At 34.7% G+C, this 24,928-nt stretch overlaps 3 protein-coding genes across 3 annotated transcripts in view; 1 reads left to right on the top strand and 2 right to left on the bottom strand.

Moving 5' to 3' along the window:
• Window positions 1-4,006, top strand: part of iglon5 (IgLON family member 5) — a gene marked incomplete at its 5' end in the record, with an annotated part of 63,898 nt that extends 59,892 nt beyond the window's left edge. The window contains one exon of the mRNA XM_081388014.1: window positions 2,386-4,006. Coding sequence (XP_081244140.1) covers window positions 2,386-2,486 — 101 coding nt within the window. The 3' untranslated portion in view covers window positions 2,487-4,006. The remainder of the gene's footprint in view (window positions 1-2,385) is intronic.
• Window positions 1-24,928, bottom strand: part of LOC308704774 (uncharacterized protein) — a gene marked incomplete at its 3' end in the record, with an annotated part of 525,175 nt that overhangs the window by 432,820 nt on the left and 67,427 nt on the right. The gene's annotated exons all lie outside the window — the stretch shown is intronic.
• Window positions 23,535-24,527, bottom strand: LOC308704116 (free fatty acid receptor 3; the record flags this gene model as incomplete). Its single annotated transcript, XM_081388216.1, has 1 exon — window positions 23,535-24,527. Exon 1 carries the CDS (start codon window positions 24,510-24,512, stop codon window positions 23,535-23,537), a length of 978 nt encoding a protein of 325 aa, XP_081244342.1. The 5' UTR covers window positions 24,513-24,527.

The following is a 24,928-nucleotide window of genomic DNA, read 5'->3' on the forward strand; positions in this document are numbered from 1 at the left end:
TCTCGTTTGTTCCCACTCTGTTGTGTCCTGTTACCCCAGGATGTCATCAGCAGATTCTCTCCCTCCATTCTTCACATTTCAGTCCCCAGTGAGTGATTCCTGTTCTGTTCATGCCATTTCCCCCTCATGCTTTACCATTGTAAGCAAGTCCTCCATCTCTCTATCCACCGTCTCATTCTGTCTCCCATTATCTCCGCGAGTTTTTCCCGTGATGAGTCTCCTGTCGTCAGTTACATACGTCTCCTCTCCACACCAGCGTCTGGCCTTGACTCTCACTTTTCCATCAAACATGTTGCAACCTTAATCTTCATCCTTAAGAGAATAAACATCTATCCCACCTCTGTCTGTCTTAAGGATAGATCATCTGGAAATGAAAATCCTGCAATTATTTACTCATCCTCATGTTGTTCCAAACTCGTATGCTGTTATTTATATAATTTCTTTCATCTTCTGTTTAGGAATAATAGTGTCTAACCTTCTCCTCTGAATGCTTTCACTATGTTTACATAAATATGTTGTTTTGGCTCAAATATCACTTAAAGATTAAATTTGTCATGATATGATCATTTTAAAGTGAATATCAGTCAAGCAAACTAAAATAATTAATCTGGAGTGCTGTTAAAAATAAGCCATAAACACAACTCTATTGTTTATTCTAAAAAAAAATATATATATATATAAATATATAAATATATATATATATATATATATATATATATAGGGGAGAGGCGGGACGATTGAAACGCGGGACGGATGAAACACTGAGATTTTCTTGAAAACCACTCACGTCATGTACGTCAAATTTCGTCAGCACGTACAGCACGCAATGCCTAACATACCCGCGAAATTTTTTTTTGTTTACGTCGTGTCGTTTTGGAGTTAAAGCCACAAAGCTGTTTTTGAATGCGGTGAGTGAATTCTTTCGTGAGGTACTTTTTTTTGACTGACAAGTTGGATTTATTGTTTCATGTGCCATTGTAATGATAATACGGCAGGTGTATTAGTACTGCAACACACCCTTAAGTGGGCAATATCAGAGTTTTTTACTTTAAGAGCAAAAGAGGTTTAAATGACAGGATGCGCTGTCGGGACGGTTGAAACAGTGTTTCAACCGTCCCGCCCGCGCGTCCTGCCCGTTAAACCTGGTCATAGCCTATACTGTTCATAGATTCATATACTGTTTTTAGACTTGTGTTTCTTTTAATGCAAATTAATTTTCAATTACGCAACACATGCTATCTCTGTAATAATCATCAATTGTCTAATCTTCAATATTCAATAAATTTCATTTATCGTCTTCTGGTTGACCTCGTTTTCTTCATAATAGCAGGCTATTCAACTAGCAAACACTCAATATGACTCAAGGAAGAAATGTAAGAAAATTAATTGTAAACTGATTTGTCTGTCTTCGTCAAAATAGCCTGTTAGAAAGATTACAAAATGCGCATAGGCTTATCGCCTATTGTTTATTGGGCGACAGAACAAAAATGGTTAATATGAACCTTTAAATGAAAATAAATGACAGAATATGTTTGTAACAATATGTACATAAGTTACTTGTCAGGTGTTGTTCACAAAAAAAAAAAGCATTAGATGAATAGTTGCCATTTAAACTGTCATGTTTCATCCGTCCCACCCCTGTGTTTCAACCGTCCCGCACAGGCGGGACGATTGAAACAAAGCACAACTCCCGTTCAAAGTCATATTTTACTTAAATCATTCTATATTTGTACCGAATAACACATGATACTAAGAGAACACATATGTGAGTTGTTAATCACAAAAAAATAAAAAATCTATCTGTAACCTTATCTTAGAAAACGACATTTATCTGAAAAGTGTTTCAACTGTCCCGGCTCTCCCCTATATATATTTTTTTTTATTATTTTTTTTTTTATCATTTTTATTGTATTTTATTTCTTGTGTTTCATTTTTATTTTATTTTAAATATTTTATTTATTTGTGTAAATATTTGACATTTTATTAAAATAATTGTAATTATTTTAAAGGGATAGTTCACCCAAAAATGAAAATTCTGTCATCATTTAATCTCCCTCAAGTTGTTCCAAACCTGTATGAGTTCTTTTCTTCTGCTAAACACAAAAGAATATATTTTAAAGAAGGTTGGTAATTAAACAGTTGCTGGTCCCCATTGAAATCCATAGTATTTTTTTTTTTCCTATACTATGGAAGTCAATGGGGTCCATCAGTCGTTTGGTTACTGACTTTCTTCAAAAATCAAAATATCTTCTTTTGTGCTCTTTTGTGTTTCTTTTCATTTTTTTTTTTAATGTGCATTTTGCTAATGATTTCATAGTGACTTAGTGACCACCTTTTTTCTCTCTGGTTTTCCGTGTTCACATTTGCTTCTCTGTGCTCTTGCAGGGCCCGGGGCGGTGTACGGTGGAGGGGTGTCCCTGAACGGACGTTTATCAGGAGTCGGTCTGTGGTTCTGCCTCTCCATCTCTGTTCTGATGAAGGTCTAAAACTTTCCCGCTTCGGAAGGAGTCTTTAAATACGAACCCATCACTGTGAACAAAAAGAAATTATGCATTAATCCAAGAGCCATCGCTACATCACTCGGTCATTCCTTTCTCTTCCTATTTCCATTCACGCCCGGTCGCATATCACGCTTCATCTCCCCCTCCCGTCGCCAACGACGGTCACCTTTTAACGTCCAAACCTGCTATGTGATGCAAATGATGTGAACGACAAGATAACGGTTCCGTGTCTCTTGATGTGCGTGCTGGACATGCTGGTCGTAACGTAACGGTGTTGACGACGATGGTTGCGATGTTCGGGTGACCCTCTCGGAGCTGTTTCACCAGCGGGCCCGTCGGCCGTTGACCCTCGGATCCGAACGCAGAGATCTGAGCTGAACGGTGGTGCATTCTGACATACGTAGCTACTATGAATGATGTCAAACCACGTGTTTTTCTTTCTAGCGAGGGTTAGCAGGAGTGCCGTGTCATCTCGGCCCCTCGTTTGCGTTCGTTTGGGCTCTCGACCCAAAGCGAACATCTGACCCGCGTCCAGCCCTCATATTGTCCTCAGTCTGTCCATCACTCAGATCGTCCTCAGTGTAAATATATATGCAGTAGAGGCCACTCATTTCACCGTTTCCCATCAGCCTCTCTGTTTCAGCCTTTTGGCTTGGAAGATATTGCTGCCTTTAAGTCACGTTGGAATGATCGTATTTACGAGATGAGCATGCATTCGCCACCAAAATGTCATTATTAGAGGAGATTCATTGGTATTGATCATAATAAGTTTAGTTTTTAACTCACATTTAGAAAAGTGCTCCTCCTAGTGCTTAAACGTCTTGTGTTTGACGGGAAGTTAAAAACATGAAATACTTTAAATTGCTTTTTAAAATGAGGTTTGTTAGATTGCGAAGTTATTGCGATGTTGGAACACTATGAAAAGTGAGAACACTATCTGGTTGTCGAACTTTAGTTAATAAAATAAATAACCTAATACAGCTGTAGACTCCATTCATGTAGCCTACTAAAAACATTTGCAAACATGGCTTAGAAAAGTGAGAAAAGCGATGCAAAGAGTGAAAGAAATATGAAGTTGCGCGATACGTTTCAAAATAACGTGAATGCATCATAAATACGTTCAAACTCGTAAGTAGGAACTTTCCACAAGGACTGAAGGCAGCAGAAGTTTCTGGCGTCTCCTGCCCTGAAACAGTTCATCGACTTCTCGTTGCTTGTGGATAGCATGTACCGGTTAGAAATGTCCCTCTTGTGACCTCACTTCCTGCACCGACCCCGTTTTAACCCCCTGCACTGTGTACATTTTAATCTGCAAGGTTAACTGCTATTCCTTTTTGGTGTTAATAATAATGATGATGATGATGATAATAATGATGATGACAATGTTAATAAGTATTTGAATAAATATGATAGTAATTCCATGTAAGAAAAAAATGTCAGAGCTGATCACAAGCCATGTGTGTGAAAATATTTTGTACTAAAAATCACTGAATTCATCAAACAGCAAAAAAGAACAAAAAAAAACTTTTTGAAGTATTGTGCTCTGTTTTACCATGATTAACTTTTTTAAAAATGGAAGTAATTTGACCAAGTCCGTTAAAGAGAGCAATCAGTGAAATGTGAGGGCGCTTGCACGCTAGATGAATCAGAAGATCTGTTTTGAGCTTGAGAAAATGGCTGTGGGAACACAAACATACAGTACGAAGTAGAGCGTCACTTATCTAATCCATTGCATCTGTCCTCTTGTCTTTTCCATTGAACTCAATGCATTTGCATTAGAGACTCTAGCGTGTAGGCGTCCTAATATCATTTCAAATGTGTACTGTATGTATTGCGATTTTTTTTTTTCATGCTGTTGATGATTGTAATGTATGATATATTATGCCGTAATGATGTAATGCTCATGTCTGCCTCGATGACATAACCAAAAGCCTCAGAATCCTGCGGTTACACATCAATATGTTTGTGCAATGCTGCGTTCCATTCAAAGACGATTGTTGGATATTCCTATGTGATGTCTCCATAAATGCACGCATTAGTTCATGCGTTACGCTATGGAAATGACATGAGTATAGGCTAATGAAGCAATGCTACCATTAGCGTTTTTGAAGCAATGAAGCAATGCTACCATTAGCGCTTTGTTCTGTAGGTGTTCAGGTTACAGACAGGATCATAGTGTTTTATGCACATTTGCTTAACATTGTATTCATCACAGTGCATTTTATTTACCCTGCATATCAGCGTGTGAATTTCTGCAGCAATTGCAATTATGACTTCATGTTGCATTCGATTGCACTCTTCCAAGTTGAATGGAACGCAGTATTAGATTCTGTTCGCTGCCTCTTTTTTTTTTTTTTTTTTTTTTTTTCAGAATCAGATTAGCGGGAGATAAAGATGTAATTAGCCAGCGACTGTGACTCGCTAAGCAAGCGGACCGTCGTTTTCTCTCCGTCCCCCATCTGGTGAGCGGCAGAGCTCATAAATCAAGCTCAGTCCAGGCACTGACAGAATCCTCTTCAAGGACAGCTGTGCCTATGAGTCTGAAGCCCGATGTGGAGTCCGATCCCCTACAGGATAATTAACCGCCACTTAAGAGCACGCGGCGAAGAGGCTTTGACGTAAAGCAGCGGTGCGCGACTTAACGCGGTGCTTTATGCAACCCTTCATACTGACCCTGCATGAGCCTAACCGTTCAGTTTGCAATGTTAATGCTGTATATACTAAAATAGGACAATGTTGCGTTCCCTGAATATGTCCACCATTATTGCATTTCAGCCAGCAATAGCCCCGGAATAAAACCGAAACCCATTTAAAGCTCAATTTAAAGTCTGACGGCCACTACGCCATTATTAATGAACGCTTAAGACTGTGCATTCGTACATAAAGATATTGCATACTACTTAGTAAAGTACACAGTGGCCGCAAAAAAAAGTATTTGAACACTTAAATGACGCTTGATTTGTCTTTGCATTGGATCATACATTAAACCATCTGACCATTTGTTTTTACGAAATAAAGTACATACTTTAAAGTACTTCTCAAAATGAAGTTTGATAGATTACAAAGTATACAACAATAAAAATGGTGTTGGAAATTAACAATTGGACACTTTCTGGTTGTCAAACATTAAGATAATAGAATAAACTACAGCTGAAGGCTTCATTAATCTAGTAAAAATCATAGCAAAAATGACTTAGGAAAGTGAGACATGTAATGCAATTGACATTCAGACATTTAATTGTGACTTAAATGTAGAAATACTTTCCCGCCACTGTACGAGGGTTCAATGTCAAGCACAAAATCTCTTAAACTTTCTATCCTGCTGTTACTCCGCTTTTGTCATGCTCATGTTCGCATCGCCCTCGAGGTCCGCCGATCCATCTCTGTGTACATGTATTCTCCTCAAATATAAGTAAACAAAAGAGAAAAAAAAAGTATGAAATGTCGTTTCACATTCTCGGTGTGGGTATAACGCATGTAAATGTCTGTTTTGGGTGGTTTATATGGGTGTGTGGTGGTTATCGTGATGGAGCACTGCTGGTGTAGCCTATGTTTCGGCCTGGGATCATTCCCCCTCGTGATTCCCGTGCTGAACTGCAGAGATTCGGATTGAGAGGGGACTGAGGTTGAGGTCTGGCGTTGAGGACAGATGGGAACGAGTCGGATCGGACAGGGAAACCTGTTAAATGCTCTACAAAAGCAGTGTGTCAAAGGCATCTAGGCACATGCAAACTCAGTGTTTGTGTAACACAGCGCACTAAGAAAGACGAAAATTATAGCTGCGAAATGTATTTTAATTAAATTATAAACTAAAATTAAACTTGTAAATGCAATTTCTGTCCAGTTCCCAAATATTTAATCCGTCCCTATTTACAAATGGCTCACTTGTAGTTGTCTGTGTATATTAAACTGAGATAAAAATCACCTTTAAATCTCTTGAAAGGCCTGTTCACACCAAAAACTATAAAGATGACTGTACGTTCTGTTTATTCCAAGCGTGCGCTTATGTTGTCAGTCGTCGTCTGTCGTTTTAAATGCTCAAGCTCTGTAAAGTAGGATGGATTTTGATTAGCTGTCAATGTTAGCTGGAAAAAAATCGTTCTGAAAGAAATTGATATGGTTGTGGTGTGAATTTTGCTATTCTTTTATATTTACAACCATTTATATCTTTATGGTTATCTTTATAGTCAATTCGGAGGCCTGTTTCAATGGAACGGTTGGAGGCCCACCATCATTCAGTCGAACGATTAATTAAAAACATGTAATGAAATTAATTTAGTAAGGAAACATCACTGTGTCACTCTGAGACACGCAATGGCTCTTTGGATTCGTTGGCGAAATATAATGCAAAATAGACAATGTCCTACGACTAAAATGACAGTCACCTTACATGAACTTTTTGGCTATGGAACTGTTGTACGAAATCAATAGACTATCACATTTGCAATTGTGCTGCTGACATTCGGGAAAACAGCAGTCTATGGCCTGTTATAAATATTAATGACAAGAGCTCATACAAGACCCATATATCTTGAATATTGAAGGCCTTATTATTCATTTTGGTGGTATTTTTGCCCCTAGCCCCCATTCATTTCCATGATGACGGCTCTTGTTCGAGTGCGAGCGGAGGCCGATTTCAAGTGAAACATAGCAAAGGCCACTACTGGTTATCGTCCTTGGTGTGACCAAGCCTTAACTCTCTCAAGTTCGTTCTAGATCACTGATTATATGTGATGTAATGGGGATTTGGAAGGAAGTCTGCAACCTGTTTACTTTGGAGATACTTTCATACAAAACTCATTGACTGAACAGCAAAAGTCATCATGCTTTTCATCTGCTGCTCATGTACAGTAGATCTAACAGTGGACTTTTTCCTGATTAGTCCCCAATACTGCACAATGTTGCCTAATTATCATTTGTCATAGTGTAAGTTAAACCTGCTTCATTGGGCCACAAGATGGCAGTGCCAGATAACACTGCATGATGCATTTAGTAGTAGTAGTAGTAGTAGTAGTAGTAGTAGTAGTAGTAGTAGTAATGATTCTGAGGTTTAGCTGGCCAACAAGGTGGTCTCCCAACCTGACCAACTTACAAGTTCCCATAACCTCTTTAAAACCATCAAACTAGACCAGCCTGACATGTAAAACCAGCTCTGTGGCCACCTTAGTCTGGTTTGAGATGTTGCTTTCAGTATTGCATGTGCTTTTGTTTTTGTTGCACTAGCCAGTGTTACATAAATAACCAAAATATGTACAGAGAGCTTATGAAAAACTGAAAATCAGTGCCTATTGATACTGTGTATCTGGAGACAAAATAGTGAGACAGTTTGCATGTAGAAGTAGATCATAGAACGGGGCGAATGTTAGATAGTCCCACTGTTGGTAGTCAAATTTAGATGAAAAGAAGATAAATTGTGAGAATATAAGCGGGCAGATGCTTGTTATGGGTACTATGTATCACTAATATCACAAGATTGTTCTCATTAATGCAATTAAAAACGGCTTTAGGCCAGAAACAAATGCAGATGTGAATGTTTGGTGCTATTCAGGTTCTTGGCTATAAACGTCAACAGTTTACTAACTTTCTCAATAAGATTGCTCCATCACGAAAGAGAAAACTGACCGTGTAAGACGTAGTTTGTGCTAATGATATTGTGTCGCATCTTGCACTATAGATGTTGCGTTTTGAAGACATCTGTGTGAATGTGTCAGGATGACGTCTTTGGCCATTGCGTCACATCTTGCTGTTTTTCAGCATCTTGTGTGATTAGCATTGCATTTTGAAGTCAATAGCTAAAAAATAATTACATTTTTAAAAACACATCTTTAGAGAGATTTTTTAGTCAAAGACGTCAAACGCAGGCATTTTGGCTAAAGGAACTCTCAAAAAAAAATATGTAGGCCTAAATTTAAGATTTATCTGAATTGCATATAAAATGTACATTTAACTTAGAGTTTTAATATAAGCCGGTTAACTTAATGTGATTCGTATTTGTCAGTCATACATGAATGAAACATAAGATTGCATAAGATGATAGAACTAATAAACTGAATGCACAATTTATATCAATAAATCCATTTCTTTCAAATCTCATACATTTTAACTAAGTGTAAATATTCCTTGTTCCACTAGTCATATTTTAATGTTCATATGCTTTAACTGAATATATGTAATTGTTTTCACAGTCAACAGATTTACGCTGATTGCAAGCAATCTGAATAAATGCCTTTAGACATTATTTGAATCAAATCAAATAGATACAAATAGTTAATAATAATAATAAACACCATGATTTTTTCAAGTGCACAAATCTTTCCTGTTTAATTGATGTATGACTGACAAACATACATCACATTAAGTTAAATTGCAATTCAAATCCATAAATCTCAAATTTAGGCCTAAATATTTTTTTGTGTGTAGTACATTTTTATAATGCATAAAAATATGATGCTTCTACTTAGATTATATAGATTGTACTAGTGATAGATAGATAGATAGATAGATAGATAGATAGATAGATAGATAGATAGATAGATAGATAGATAGATAGATAGATAGATAGATAGATAGATAGATAGATAGATAGATAGATAGATAGATAGATAGATAGATAGATAGATAGATAGATAGATAGATAGATAGATAGATAGATAGATAGATAGATAGATGTTGCTGACAGAGTTCATTGTAATTAACGAGAGGGATTTACGAGAAACAGATGTTTTTATGTCAATCATTTGCACATGCTTGAATAAGAATTCACTAATTACTAATGTGCATAATTAGGACTGATTCAGTTGTCAGAACACACAGGCGTTAAGAAGACATAACAGGGCCAGTTTCTCCAGAGTCAGCGGGTGATCGACCCTCCGCGGCGCGTGATTGTGAGCCTCGCCGAATGTCAACAACACACGCTGTGTTTGAACAGAACGTGCCCACGCCTGCGCTGTCGGTCTCGGGGTGAACACACACCATTAGCCCGAGTCACTTTCAACTGGTTTCTAAAGGAGTTAGTGGCCTTTCCAGCCAGTCGGACGTCCTTTTCCCAATCCGAGCGTCCCGGCGCGCCGTGTCCTCCAGACCTCCACCTCAGTGTCTCTGTAATATAGCCGTTTGTTTGTGTGAGTGTGTGTGTGTGAGTGTGTGTGTCTGTACATTCTCTGGCCTTCTTACGGGCAGGCATGCTGGGTCGTGATTCTGTTTCAGACAAATGGATTTTATCCCCCCTGTAATTGTCAACTGTCTTCAAGAAATTAACTGAAGAACTGCGGAAAATAACAGAGCGTTGTCTTCCACAGCGACGCATTCTGTGCTGTGATGTAACGTTTCTTTCTACGTCATTTGTTTTACAGTTTTCCCTGTCCTTTGTTTTTAGGTGTGTGTGTAATTTTTTTTTAATCCACAGAGAGGAGAAAAAAAGTCAAGAATTAAAAATGGAAGTTGAAAAATAAAACTGAATTTTGTTTTTAACATACTTCTGTTGAGTCTGTGTTTTGTTTTATTTCTCTAGTTGCATTTCTGTGACTAGACGCATCCAGGGAAAAGCGCTTATTAAAGAAAACAGACCTGATGCTGTGACATTTTATGTCTGAGGTCAAGGCAAACACCTGAACTTGTAACAAATGAAGCATTAGATTCTATGGAAGTTTGTTTCTGCCACATAATAAAAAAAGGTAATTGCGATTTTATCTCACAATTCTGGCCTTCTGAAATTCTTTGTACATCTTGATCAAGCCTGATGTACTACTGAAAATGAAATCCTTTTTTTTTTAAATCGAAATTTTTTTTCGTTCAAAATCAACAAAATGTAAATAATGAGCCAATACATCATCAATCCTTCCAAAACATATTTTGGACTTACTATGGTAAGCCTATATTATAAGTGTTTACTGTATATTTTAGACTTTGCAGGAGCGTTTTTGCGTCTCTTGTCATATCCGTAATTAGGTCAAAGTTGCTCCGGCTGCTTTGTCTGGTGTAGGAGCGGCAGAGGTTGATGTGATGTTTTACAGACAGCTGTAGAGACAGCTCGTAATAAAACAAGAATCAACATTGGCTTGTCTTTTCAAAGATGGAGAGAACTGAGAGATTTGAAATGTTGTAAGAGCGCCGCAGAGATGATGGCGAGTAAGGTATTTTATTGAACAGATGAAACTCTAACAGAGTTCACTGTAAAACATGATCTGTTGTGAAGTGTCTTTTCATTATGGTTGTTGCAGCGCTGTGCTGGGAAGTACTATTAAAGGGTAGGGTACAGCTAGCCTGGTCCTACCAGAATCTCAGACATTTCATTTGGACAGAGAGTCTGGCCACTCTCCATTGACAAGCGTTAACTTCCTTGAAGGCGGGTACTCTGTTGAAGTTTAAAACTATTGGATCTGCCCAGAGTCACTCTGGATCTGCCATAACCAATCGCTAGCATTTGGTCGTGACGTAACCCTATAACTCAAACGTCATCGTTCTCAGCCACTCCCTCTGATCACTGATCGGACCGGTATAAATTTGGCCGGAGAAAACCCACAAATATACGCAAACCCAGACGGAGTACTGAAGGAAAATGAAAATTGAGCGGAAGTATGAAGGAGGGTGGAGCCAGACGCTGTGCTGGGAAGCGTCGTTAATGGGTCGGGTACAACGGGCTAAAGGTGCATTTGACTTTATTCTCTTTTAAGCCATTAGATGGCACAAACATTCAGCTCAGCACTTTTCTTAACAACCGCTGTTGATGATGCACGAGGAAATTTGTCTGATCCTTGACGCGATCGCGAAGTTGATTCTGCGCTAATTTGATCTAATATTTAATGCTTTTTAAAATGTTGTAGATCTATGTTGCAAATGAGAATCGTTAAAACTATTTACTATATTTTGAGACAAAGGTCGTCTTAATGATTTTCAGTTTTGTTCAAGCCCAGTAAATAATTACTGTCTTTCAACGTCGAAATATGGTTGAAAAAATCCTTGGACTGGTTTACGACGTGATTTCAACTAAGTAGTTTCGGCCGTTTGACTACGTGTTTTCAACTGATCATCTAAGACAGGATAAGTCTGTTCATGCTAAAATAACAGAGAAAAACAAACTACCAAACCATGTTCATTATTATCTCTAATAAATTTAAAGAGTTTTACATATTCCATGAAGACGTTGAAGATCGACCTGTTTTCAACGTTGAAAAGTCGTAATTAGACGTTGAAGATCGACCTGTTTTCTACGTTGAAAAGATTTACGTCTATTCAACGTCTAATAGACGTCTTTTTGCTAGCTGGGAGGTAATTAAAGCAACAGTTTTTCAATAACGGAAGAATATGTAAAAGTATGGTATTTGTGTTAAAAGGCACAAAAATGAACATTATAATAAACAGTGGCTGACTTTTCCATTTGTTGACATGACATTATTAGATTCAGATGGTAAATATCATATATTAAGTTGGGTGTGCACCTTAGAGACAATCGCCATATTTACAATGAAACCATCATATTTAAAAATATGATATTAAAGGAATAGTTCACTTAAAAATGAAAATTCTGTCATCATTTACTCGCCCTCAAGTTGTTTCAAACCTGTATGAATGTATAAAAAAATATATTTTAAAGATTGTTAGTAATCAGACAGTTGATGACAATGACTTCCATAGTAGGAAAAAAATACTCTGGAAGTCAATGGCTAGTCAACTGTCTGATTATATCATTATATTAACCATTATATATATATCTATAAAACAAAGATTATTGGATAATGTTCTGTTTATTATAAGCTCTCTGAAGTTTGTGCTTTAAATGGTCGAGCTTGTTAAAGCAGGATTCTGATTGGCTGTCAATGTTTTTATAGTTCATCAGGAAAATAAAATCGTTCTTTAAGTGATACCAGCATATCATGTTCCTCTGTGCCGTTATCATTATAGTTGTGGTGTGAATTTTTTAGAACTATATATTTATTGTTATGGTTATCGCTCAACATACAGTATCATAAGAAAGTGTTTTAACCTCCAATAATTCTGTTGTATTTCTATAAATGCTGTTGAACTGTTTTATTTTAGCAAGTGATTCTTCAAAAGAGAATTATTTTCACTGTCCATGTCGTTTTTTCCTCCTTCTTTCTTCTGTTTTTATCTTTTCCTCAAAGTAAAGGGTTGCAGGGTTATTTGCATTTTTCACATCAGCTTCAGTCATTTCCTGATACCAATCTTTATTTCTATTGCAAGCAGACATTTAGGAATAATATTGCATGAGCATAAAATTGTCCAATTATGTTCAAAAGCCTATCAATTCAAATATATTTGTTCAAATACGTTTTATCAACTTTATTCAAATGCATGAGTTATTCAGATTTGGGTCAACAAGGTCAAATAGCCAACAGAAATAAATGTGCCACTTTTAGAATTTAGGGTTTATTAGTCCATAGTTTAAAAGTTAACTTTATATATTGCAATTAACAACTTGAGTCAAATAAAATAACTTTTTTTGTGCATTGGTTAATGTCAATGCCTGCACTTTTCACTGGCGATAAACTTTCAGCTACTTGGTTGAAGAGTTGCACAATTCATCTTGTTTTTAATGACTGTAATCTCATGAAAAGTCATCCTTCCTCTCCAGCCTTGAGACGTATTTACGTCCACACATCATTTGTTGAGAAGAAAGCTAGCAGACACTGGCATTTTCTAGTTTGCAGGGAATGGCTCATTACAGAAACAGACTTGCTTCGGTGACATTTTACGTCCTGTCTGTGTTCTTCTGAGGTAAGACGTCAATGCCGAACACCTGGACATGGAAACAGTGAAGCAATAGATATATTCTGTGTGACCCATTAAGAAATTCCTGCTACATCTTGATTAAAGGGGTGGTTTATTTATGATTTGACTTTTCTAACTTTAGTTAGTGTGTAATGTTGCTGTTTGAGCATAAACAACATCTGCAAAGTTACAACGCTCAAAGTTCAAAGCAAAGGGAGATATTTGCTTTTAAAGAAATCGTCTTTTAAGTATTACAACAAACGGCTGGTAGAGACTACACCACATTCCTCCCGGGTTAGTGACATCACCAACCCTAGAATTTACATAAACCCCGCCCCCGGAACACGATTTATAGATTATCAAGACAGAATATGCTAATTAATGACAAGAAGATAACTACACATCAGCTTCATAAATTCATCAACTAACCATTCAGAAATGTCCTGTTGCTTCTACATGTTGTCACTTCTTCTTGAGTCTCTCCATCATTGTCTGACTCCGGTTTGAACATTAAAGGCTAAAAGTGTTTGAAATGTTCAGTGCATGTGTGTGTGAGGCAAAAGGACAGGAGCTGTTGAAGCTCCGCCCCCTGTGCCGGGAGCCGCAGCTCATTTGCATTTAAAGGAACAGACACAAAACGGTGTGTTTTTGCTCACCCTCAAAATGTGACAATTTTAACATGCTATATAAAAATATCTGTGGGGTATTTTGAGCTAAAACTTCACACACACACTCTGGGGACATCAGAGACTTATTTTACATCTTGTGAAAAGTGCATTATACCACCCCTTTAAACGAGATGCTGAGAAAAAACTTTCTTATTTTAATATTAAGATTTTGGGTGTCTATACATATGTTTCCCAAACTGGGATATGCGAGTTGATGAAATGCAAATATTTAATTAAATAATATAATAATTTTAATAGTTATATTTAATTTAATAATAATACAAATACATAATAATTAATAATCAATTTAATAATTATATGATGTATTATAATTAATTAATCAATCTGCAATAATAATAAATAATTAAAAAATACATTAAATTAATAATACATATAGCAATTAATTAATTTTATATTTGTTTAATTTAATAAATATAAACATTGCATTATGTACAGATATAATTAATGAATCAACGATATTCAATAATAAATAATTGAAAATTTTTAAGTTTTTGGGATTGGTAATAATACATATAACAATTAATTTAATATCTATATTTAATTTTATAATTATACCATGTACAAATATAATTAATTAATCAACAATAATCATTAATAAATAATTAATTTAAATAATAAATCGTTTAAAAAAAAGCACTTTATTTGGATTGTTAATAATCCATATAACAATTTATTTATAGTAATTTTAATATAATTAATTAATCAATAATAATAAAAATAATATAAGAACATAAACTATGCATTTTACAAAAAATAATAAAAAATTAATAATAATTAATTTACAAATTAAAACAAATTTTTTTTTTGACATTAAGCAACATCAAAGAACTGTAAGCGTGTGAATGTGTTACAAAATTATTGAAATATTGATAATCTCAGATTTAATTCAAGTAAATATTTTAGGTCAGAGGGTTCCGATCTAACAGTTTGGATGTTTAAGTCATTTCAACTTAAATTACATTCAACTGACTTAAAAAAATGTGTTGAATCTTGTATAACTTGAAAATTGCTTAATTTATTTTGATGAGTTCAAGCAATGTAAAAACATATGTTGTCTTAACTTATTGATCATATTATTTGTTTTTTCAGTGTACATGTCTGATGTATACACACTGTTTTTCCCAGCAGCCACACTGAACTATATATCGACGGTGTATATACCGTAATATGGTGTGCACAAACAGAAAGGATGAACCTCAAAGCGACCTTCATCAAAAATAAAACCCACTAAATGGCTTTTAGTTCTCTATTTTAAGAGAAACTGATGATACCCGGAACAATCCAGACTGACCCAAGAGAGGAAGTGAAACGACATGGAAACTCTGGCCTGAATGGACGTGGATCTCATTGCACATTCAGCAAAACCACGAGCGTTTCCGTCAGACTGATTTACTGTCAGGTCAGTGACAGTGATGATGCGGGTGATGATGCGGCTGCAGGTGTGACTCTGCTCTCCAAGCATTTCTTTCATCTCATCTCACTATGGTGCATAAAAAGGCAAAAAGAAAGAAAAACACCAAACAGCCTCAATGTCATTCCATTGATTCTTATATTGCAAAAGCAAATGGCATGTCTCATGCACTATAATTATAAAATCATAACCTCACCTTTATATATTATACACACATATATATTATATAAAGACTTTTATGTTAGATGCGATTAATCGTAATTAATCAATTTTGATAGCAATATAATTTTAATTGCATATGAATATATTTTATTATTATTTAATTATTTATTTTGATTGAATTATTACATGTTTAAATATTTATTACATAATTAAATCAAAATAAAGAATAACTAAACAATACTTTTATATGTATAGCTAATTTAATAGTTTTACATAATAGCTATAAAAAATGCTCAAAATTAATTCATAGGCTATTAAAAAAATAATGACAATAATAATTAAAAAAAGAAATAAGTTATTATATATGTGTGTGTTTAATTATTTATAAATAATAATATAATAATAAATTATTTATAAATAAATAAATCTAAATAAAATAATTAGAATTAGAATATAAATATAAATATATATATGAAGAGTTCAGATGCTAAAGCCTCTAAGTGCCATCTGAAATTTTCTTCTAGAATGATAATTTTTATCAAGCTCGTATATTTAAGTTCAATAATTTCATTTAAATGGCCATGCAAATTACCTATTAATTGTCATTTGAGTGAAATTACTGAACTTAAATATACAAGGTTTATAAAAATGATCATTCTAGAAGAAAATTTCAGATGGCACTTAGAGGCTTTTGCATCTGAACTCTTCATATATATATACAGTATATATATAAAAAATAATGATAATTGTAATAATAAATAATATGGTAAATAAAAAGGTAAAAAAAAGAAAAACACCAAACAGCATCAATATTGCAAAAGCAAATGGTATGCAAACAATTCTTTGAATATTACAGTAGAGCTCATAGCTTCAAACAAACAGTTTCTATGTTTATTCTTTGCGAGACTAAGGTCTATGTAAGCACTCAGAAGCATTTATTTGATCAAAATACAGTAAAAAAAAAGTTAAATATTATTAAAAATTAAAACAGCTGTTGTCTATGTGAATATATAGTAAAATGTAATTTATTCCTGTGATCAAATCTGAATGTTCAGCATCATTACTCCAGTCTTCAGAGTCACATGATCCTTCAGAAATCACTCTAATATGATGATTTGATGCTCAAGAAACGTTTTTGACTATTATTATCAATGCTCTGCTTAATTTTTGTGATGCATAATAGAAAATTCTAAAGAACAGCACATATTTAATGGAAATAGAATTCTTTTGTAACATTATGATTCATGTCTCATGATAAATGTAATGCATTCTTGCGGAATAGACATTAATTTCTTTCTTTAAATAAAAGTTTGATTTTGATTCTACCTTCATTTCATGTGAGAATGATTGTCTAATAAATGCAATGAATCATGGCAAACTGTAAAGACAGTGAAGTTTGAATAAATATGTTCTTTTAGCATTTCCCATCATTCTCTGAGGCTGCAGGAGAAGGATAAAGCATCAGTTGCACATGCTCTTCATTATCCTATAGTGTTAAAAAGATTCCTGCTATTGTTGGGATTGGGAAGTGAAAGAAATTTGCCCTATTTTATTCCAACCAAAATCACTTGAATGCACATCACGCCGTATTTACAATTCCCCAACATCTCTGGAGATCGTGAGCTCGTGAGGGGAAATGGATTTAAATATGGTAAACAGTGGAGCCGAGAGAAAGAGAACTGCTGAACGCATCGTCAAATTAGCCCAGATGTTTTATTAACAGTTACATAAGAGGTGGAGGATGCTGAACTTCTGCAGTTTCCCGCTGTCTGTGGGTGTGTGTTTATCTTTGGCTCGCTCCAGAAGACTCCTCTGGGTTCCTCTAATAAACACTGAATCGAGTCTGCTGAATGTCATCCTGCCGACAAAACACTCCTCCGGACATCTCAAGTCTTCCTGAGTCTGTCAGTGACGGGATGGCAAATCCCAGATCCCACACCCACACAGAAAGAGTTTGACCCTCATAACACAACTGCATATCGCCGTCACTGTCTCACTGATGTCTCATGCACTATAGTGTGTGGGCGGAATTACAAAATCATAACCTCACCTTTATATATTAGGCTATACACACACATATAAACAGACTTTTATGTTCGATGCGATTAACCGTGATTAATCGATTTTGATAGCACTCATTTATAAATATAATAATAATTGTAGATGCATATGAATATATTTATGTATTATTTATTTATTTATTTTGATAGTTTGATAGTACATTTTTAAATATTTATTACATATTTATACATCAAAATAAATAATACTTAAACAATAATTTTATATTTATAGCTAATTTAATAGTTTTATATATAAAAATGCTTAAAATAATAATTCATAGGTTATAATTATTTTTTTTAAATAAAAAAGTTATTATATGTGTGTGTTTAATTATTTATAAATAATAATATAATAATACATTATTTATAAATAAATAAATGAAAATAAAATAATTAGAATTTATATATATACACTACCGTTTAAAAGTTTGTGGTCAGTAAGATTTTTTAATGTTTGTTAAAGAAGTCTCTTCTGCTCACCAAGGCTGCATTTATTTGATAAAAAAACAATAATAAAAAAAAACAGTAATATTTTGACAATTTAAAATGACTGTTTTCTATTTTGATATATTTTAAACTGTAATTTATTCCTGTGATCAAAGCTGAATGTTCAGCATCATTACTCCAGTCTTCAGTGTCACATGATCCTTCAGAAATCATTCTAATATGATGATTTGATGCTAAAAAAACATTTATGATTATTATCAATGTTGAAAACAGTTGTGTACAATTTTTTATCAAAATTCTTTGATGAATAGAAAGTTCAAAAGAACAGCATTTATTTAAAATAGAATATTTTCTAACATTATAAATGTCTTTACTGTAACTTTTGATCAGTTTAACTCATCCTTGATGAATAAAAGTATTGATTTATTTTATTTCTTTCCCCCAAAAATAAAATTAAAATTCTTACTGACCCCAAACTTTTGAAGGGTAGAGTTTAATGTTACAAAAGCTTTAGATTTCAGATAAATGCTGTTCTTTTGAACTTTCTATTCATCATAGCATCATGAAATAAAAATGTAAATAACTGTTTTCAACATTGATAATAATCATAAATGTTTCTTGAGCATCACATCATCATATTAGAATGATTTCTGAAGGATCATGGATCAAGGATTTGTATTTTTAATCAAATAAATGCAGCCTTGGTGAGCAGAAGTTATTCTTTCTTTTAAAAACAATTAAAATCTTACTGACCCCAAACTTTTGAACGGTAGTGTGTATATATATATATATATATATATATATATATATATATATATATATATATATATATATATATATACTGTATATATACTGTATATATCTGTGTAATTATTTATAAATAATAATACATAAAATGTTATAATTATATGCACATAATAGTTAAAAATGTAAAAATATAATCATTTTAATTATGTTTTAATTATTATTTAATTATTATAATTATTTATATAGCATTTACGTACAATTCAAAACTAATAATAATTAATAATAATTAATGTATTAATAATAAATCATTCTAAAATAAAAACAATACAAATAAAACATTTACTAAAAATAAATATTATTTGACGTATTTGCTTACCTGCAATTCATGTGACCACAAATATCAGAGAAAAGTGATTATGCAAATGTGTTTTTAAATTATTGCAATAATAATTATCTCATGGGGTATTTCAAATTAATATTTTATGTGGAAAGAGTTTGGCTGGCTAAAAGAGTTTGTGGATCCCTTTGTTGGTTATAAAGGGGAAAAAAGAGTTAAACACTGTATGTATCCGGTGTAGACACAGCATTATACTTTTATAATGCGGATAGGGTGGACAGTAAGACGAAGACATTGCGTCCCATTTTAATTCACAGTATATAGTAGTTTATTATAGTTTTTTTGTGTTTCTGTTTTAACCTGTGATGACTCATGGAAAATCATTGTTCCATGTAACTGTAATTCATCTCTTCCGGTCCTGAGAGACCCACACACTCACACACACTTTCTTTTTCTTTGTTTGTTTGAAGCAAAGCCCCAATGAAGTGACTGGATGCTTGAATCTTCTTAAATTGCAGTCATTTGCTGGGCGGAGAGTATTTATTACTGCAGGTGGACAGGTAATGGAGCTGATGGAAAATGGAAATCGTTTATGTATAGTGGTTGGATCCTGAAATAAAGTCGACAGCATTATGAATCTTGTGCGATGCAGAAACGTTAAGAAAATTACATGTCTTAAACAGAACTGGTGTAGGAGATCCAAGTTAAATCAGATGCACAGAGAAAACAATTTGCGTCTGTAAAATTAAATGTTTGACACTTTTTATAACTTCAAGGTATGCTCACTTATATTCTAGAGCCAGATTGATGATAATTATCAAAAGAAAGTTTTTAGGAACAGAACTTCTGTAACACTTTACAATAAGGTTTCATTTGCTAACATAAACGTGAACTAACAATGAACAACACTTCAAAAAATCAAAAGTTGCATTTAGTAACATTTGTTAATGTTATAGTTTGTAAATGTTTATGCTAATCCACAGTGCATTTACAAAGATAATACATGCTTTAAAAAACATTGTTCATTGTTAATGTTAGCTAATGCATTATAATGTTAACAAACAAAACCTTATCTTAAAGTATCACCTGAACTTCTTGTGCAATTCTTGAAAAGTTCTCAAGAATTTTCTTTAGAACATCATTTTTTTTTTGTAGGAATTTGGCATAGTCAATATGTATAATTACTTTTAATTACCAATTACATTTTTAAATAGCAAGCACCTTGCAATAATTTTTTAAGTGTGTGAAATGTTTTAATGACATTAACCGTAATATTAGAATTTACTTGTTAGATTATAAAATATGCAATATGTGTTGCTAATGCTGTAATGCTATTTCAAACAACCTAATAAATGCATTAAACATCTTACCTTTGGTAAAGTTAGGATAAAGTTGGGGGTTATCCTAACTTTAAGTTTTACGAAAAAGGACATTTACATTTATTCATTAAGCGAAAGGGTTTATTTAAAATATTCTTTGGTTAGAAAATAAGAAAATAGGGTATTTTAAAGTGTCCTTGTTACATATGTTACATGCACTTAATAACAGTCAATTATGCATAATTACATGCAACTAACCCTCAACCAAATCCTAATCCTACAGTAAGTAGGCTACATGTAGTTGCTTATTACTCAGTACTTAAATATATAATTACACTGTAACAATGACACCTTAAAATAAAGTGTAACCGAAAATAGCAGTTAAGGATAATTGTATTATTCTTTTAATCTGATCCCTGATGTTTTGTACAAGAAACATCTAAAAGTTGAAGAGGAACAAATAACTGGATTTGTTCAAATCTCTAAAAGTGCTTCAAGTGTTTGAAAGACACTCAAAATATGTTTGAAGCTTTTATTGTATATTGTCTGTGAAATAATCAATACTTATTTTGATCACAATGTCCATGACATGGTGCATTTGTTGGTGGAGACTGACATTTTTTGAATAAGTTGGCCTGAATGAGCTCTAATATTGGCCTGAATTTATGTCGACATCAAACGTCTGGCTATTGTGAAACTAGCTGACCTGAAATGAGTGAAAACCTGAGCACTTGTGTATATGTGATGAGTCAAACATCCTTCCACCTCACTCGTTCTTATTACAGAAATCGCCTCCAAACTAGAGCAATAACTGTTTATATCAACACGTTTCCTGAATGATGCTCATAAGGAACTAAGCCAAGCGTTTCCCACATGTGCTCCTGCATCTGTACATATACACTCCTGCCTGGCTCGGCAGTCAAAGACAATAACCTTCTGCAAATATTTGTCGGGTTTATAACAGTGAAGCAAGTTTAGTGGTTAATAGTTATTACGGACCGAGAGGAAATATGCCATAAACTTTTTATTAAAGCCAGGATGAAGAAATACTCCAGATGATTCCTTCCTTCTGGCAGTCGTGCTCTGATCTTACAAACAATGTTTTATTTAATGACTCTTCTTACAGGCTCTTAAGAGAACCTGGTCTTCATCAATATGTACAATAATACATTTACATTTTTATTTACATATATACATAATGCATTTAAAGGTGAAGTTTATGCACTTTGTGCCACTAGTGGTGACAAGTGGAACTGCAAAAATAATAAAAATGCTTTTAAACATACAACTTTATTTAGATGGTCCACTTCAGACATTCTACTAACTAAACTTTGCAACTACATGTCACCTAACTCTCATTAGAGTATTAGTAGACTGTTAGGTTAGGGTTCAGGTTAGTATATAAGTTGACATGTAGTTGTAAAGTTACTTGTAGTCAGTAGAATGTCTGTTGAGGAGCATCAAAATATTGTGTTAGCAGATATTAAACAGGCAGTCTATTAATACTCAAACAAACAACTTAATTTAGATGGTCCACTTTAGACATTTTACTAACTAAACTTTGTAAGTTTCATAAGTAACTTTGCAACTACATGTCAACTAGCAGTCATTAGAGTATGACAGTCTAGGTGACATGTTGCAAAGTTACAAAGTTAAAAGTGTAACCACAGTTTTCCATCAAAATAAAGACACACTTCACATTTAAATTAATCGGGAATAACTACGGAGCAATAACCCATTAACAGGGCTGCCAACTTTTGAGTTTAGCTTGGAGTGAGATGTTTACATTGTACAGTGACTGGTAGGATAGTTTTTATTATTGCTTGACAAAAATGTCAAGATTTCAATTCCATTCTTGTGATTTGATTCCGATTTTGATTCAATATTGACTAATTTGGATACATGTTTATTTTAAATTTTATTTAAAAAAATAATCTCACCTAATGCTGTAAACACAGAGGGCCCAATCTGCTGGTATTATTAAAGGTTAAAAATAACAATTTAAATTAAATATAATGCAGTTGTTGTTATAATAACAATTATTTAATGACATAAGTAAAAATATAATAAATATATAATACAGTGCTCAGCAAAATCTCCTCTCTAGCTATTTTTTCTGTTCAATATGCTATGGTCATTAAATGGCTTTCCTGAGGTAAATGTAACGTTATGTGACATAATTGTTCTCCTGCTGTTATATTGACCTCTTTCCGTGGTTGAAAAACACTAATTGGTCGATCTTATACTTTCTGTAAGTTGTACTGCATCTTTAAATAAAAAAGTAACAGATGATCGGTTCACGTGCACTTGAACTGAGGCACGTCACATTTACAAGCGCCAAACGTATTTTTTCTGAATTTCGTAATAAAATTGATGGAATCTAAGAGCTGAGAATTAGTTTAATATTAAAAGTACCTCTTTGCTCCGTAATGTTTCTGTGCGTGAGAAAATGGATGTGTGGATTGAGAGCGTGTGAAAAGTGTCAATTGCATGAGTCTCACACTCAATGTGTGAGAGTTGGCAGCCCTGCATTAAAAATGAAACAATATTCTTTACCACACTGAGCCAAGAGTTCATCACTTATTTCATCATGCATTTCTGTGGTTTTGACACTTCCTGGACACTGAAAATTGTGCACCTTCAATCAAACACGTATCACAAACCATCAGAAAACCACATCGTCAGTTCCCAGACAAGCATCAACCTCAGAGGTGAAAACCCTTTAAAATATTTCCGTGACAGTGTTTGAGTGCCGCTCTTCTGTTGACCTTAATATGGCTGGCGAATCCTTTATCCCAGTGATCAATGTCCTCATACTGCGTTCTGTTTATATTGAATAAAGTCTATGATGACACGTTTGTTATTAGGATGAGCTCACACTTTGGATGAATAAACACTCTATGTACAAAAGGAAGTTTGTCCTCTGTTTGCCGACACTCAATTCAGTCAATTATATACACACAAGTTTAGCCACCGTGTTTTCCTTTTCCTACTAAGATAACACTCTACCCGTGAGTCGTGTTGTTTTCGGATTCTACGTCGCCTCCGTCATTTTACCAGGAAGTAGAGCAATGTTTACCCAGCATGTGTTTGTGTACAAAAATAATTCCACTGGCCTAAATAAAACTGTTGGTCAAAGTGCGTTTGTGACCTCCTGTGGTTTCGGGAGACTGTCTTTCTCTGTTTCAGGAGGCTCCTTCTTTGAGATCCAAAGGATTCGTGGGCATTGGCACCAGCTTCTACCCCAAATGCCCCTCACCACTGCACTAAGTGTGTTTCTAAAGGCCGCGGAGGTGAAGTAAAAAATAAACGGGTCCAAGCAGGCATTAAACGTGCTGAGAAGAAGGGCTTTGTCTCTCCAAACTGGGTTTTTCTTTGTTATGAAGCCAACAACATGAGAGACGTTGTAGGGTCCAAAACAGAGCGCAAACACCAACAACGTCCCTAAAGCCAATCCGATCGCTCTCAACTTTCTTCGCCGGCCAATGTGCGGCAGCCTTGAGAGGATGCGGATGAAGTTTATGTAGCAGAAGCTGCAAATAAGGAAGGGAACGCAGAAGAGAACGATGCACAACTCCAAACGCACGGGCAGGAGGATCTCCAGCTGAGCATCGGTGAATCCCTCGTAGCAGACGTTACGGGATGGCGGGACCGCCCCGGACGGGTTGTAGTAGGGCACGATGTAGACGATGCTGAGGTGAAGGATGGAAAACACCCACATGAAGATGCTGGCGAACACGGCGTATATGGGTCTTCTCCTTAGGGAGTGCTGGATCGGGAACGCCACGCCAAGATAGCGCTCCACGCTCACCGCGGTCAAGACAAAGGTACTGTTGTAGATGGTCATGTAGAAGAAAAAGCCAGATAGTGGACACAGAAAGTAGTCAATATTCCATTCCATTTTATTGGCCACTTCTTGCATTTTAAAGGGTAGGAAGATGAGGAAGAGCAAGTCTGAGATGGTGAGGTTGAGGAGGAGGATGTCGATGGGAGACGGTTTCCTCCAGACTTTGCGGCTCAGCGTGTAGAAGGCCAAGACGTTGGCCGGGAAGCCGGTGATGAAGGTGAAGATGTAGACGGTGAGACACAGATGATAATCACAGACTTGCATGGTTGCTCTGTTCCATACAGTCCACGGGAGAAGGAGGCCTCAGTGTAGAGCTGGATGTTTCAGTCCTAAAGTGTAATTAAAAATGTGAAGTTTAAAGTCAAACTTATTTGTATTGTGCTTTTCACAATATGCATTGTTTCAAAGCAGCAGAAAATCATGACGTTAATCTTTATAATATCTTAATGTCACATTTAACAGATCAGAGCTGGGCGATGATATAGTTTACATTTACGATGCAAGCAATCAAGTAGCTGAGATTTGATATAAAGTATATATCGCCCTGAGCAAGTATACTGTATGTATGCTGATACATTTGGTCATACTTATATATCCAACTTTATATAAAGAGAGTTGGGCGAGTTACAATTCCTGATGATATAATCAATCAAGCAGTTGAGATTTGCTATATAGCCTAG

Source organism: Scardinius erythrophthalmus (genome assembly GCF_964197995.2).
Source record: "Scardinius erythrophthalmus genome assembly, chromosome: 16".
Lineage (NCBI taxonomy): Eukaryota > Metazoa > Chordata > Actinopteri > Cypriniformes > Leuciscidae > Scardinius > Scardinius erythrophthalmus.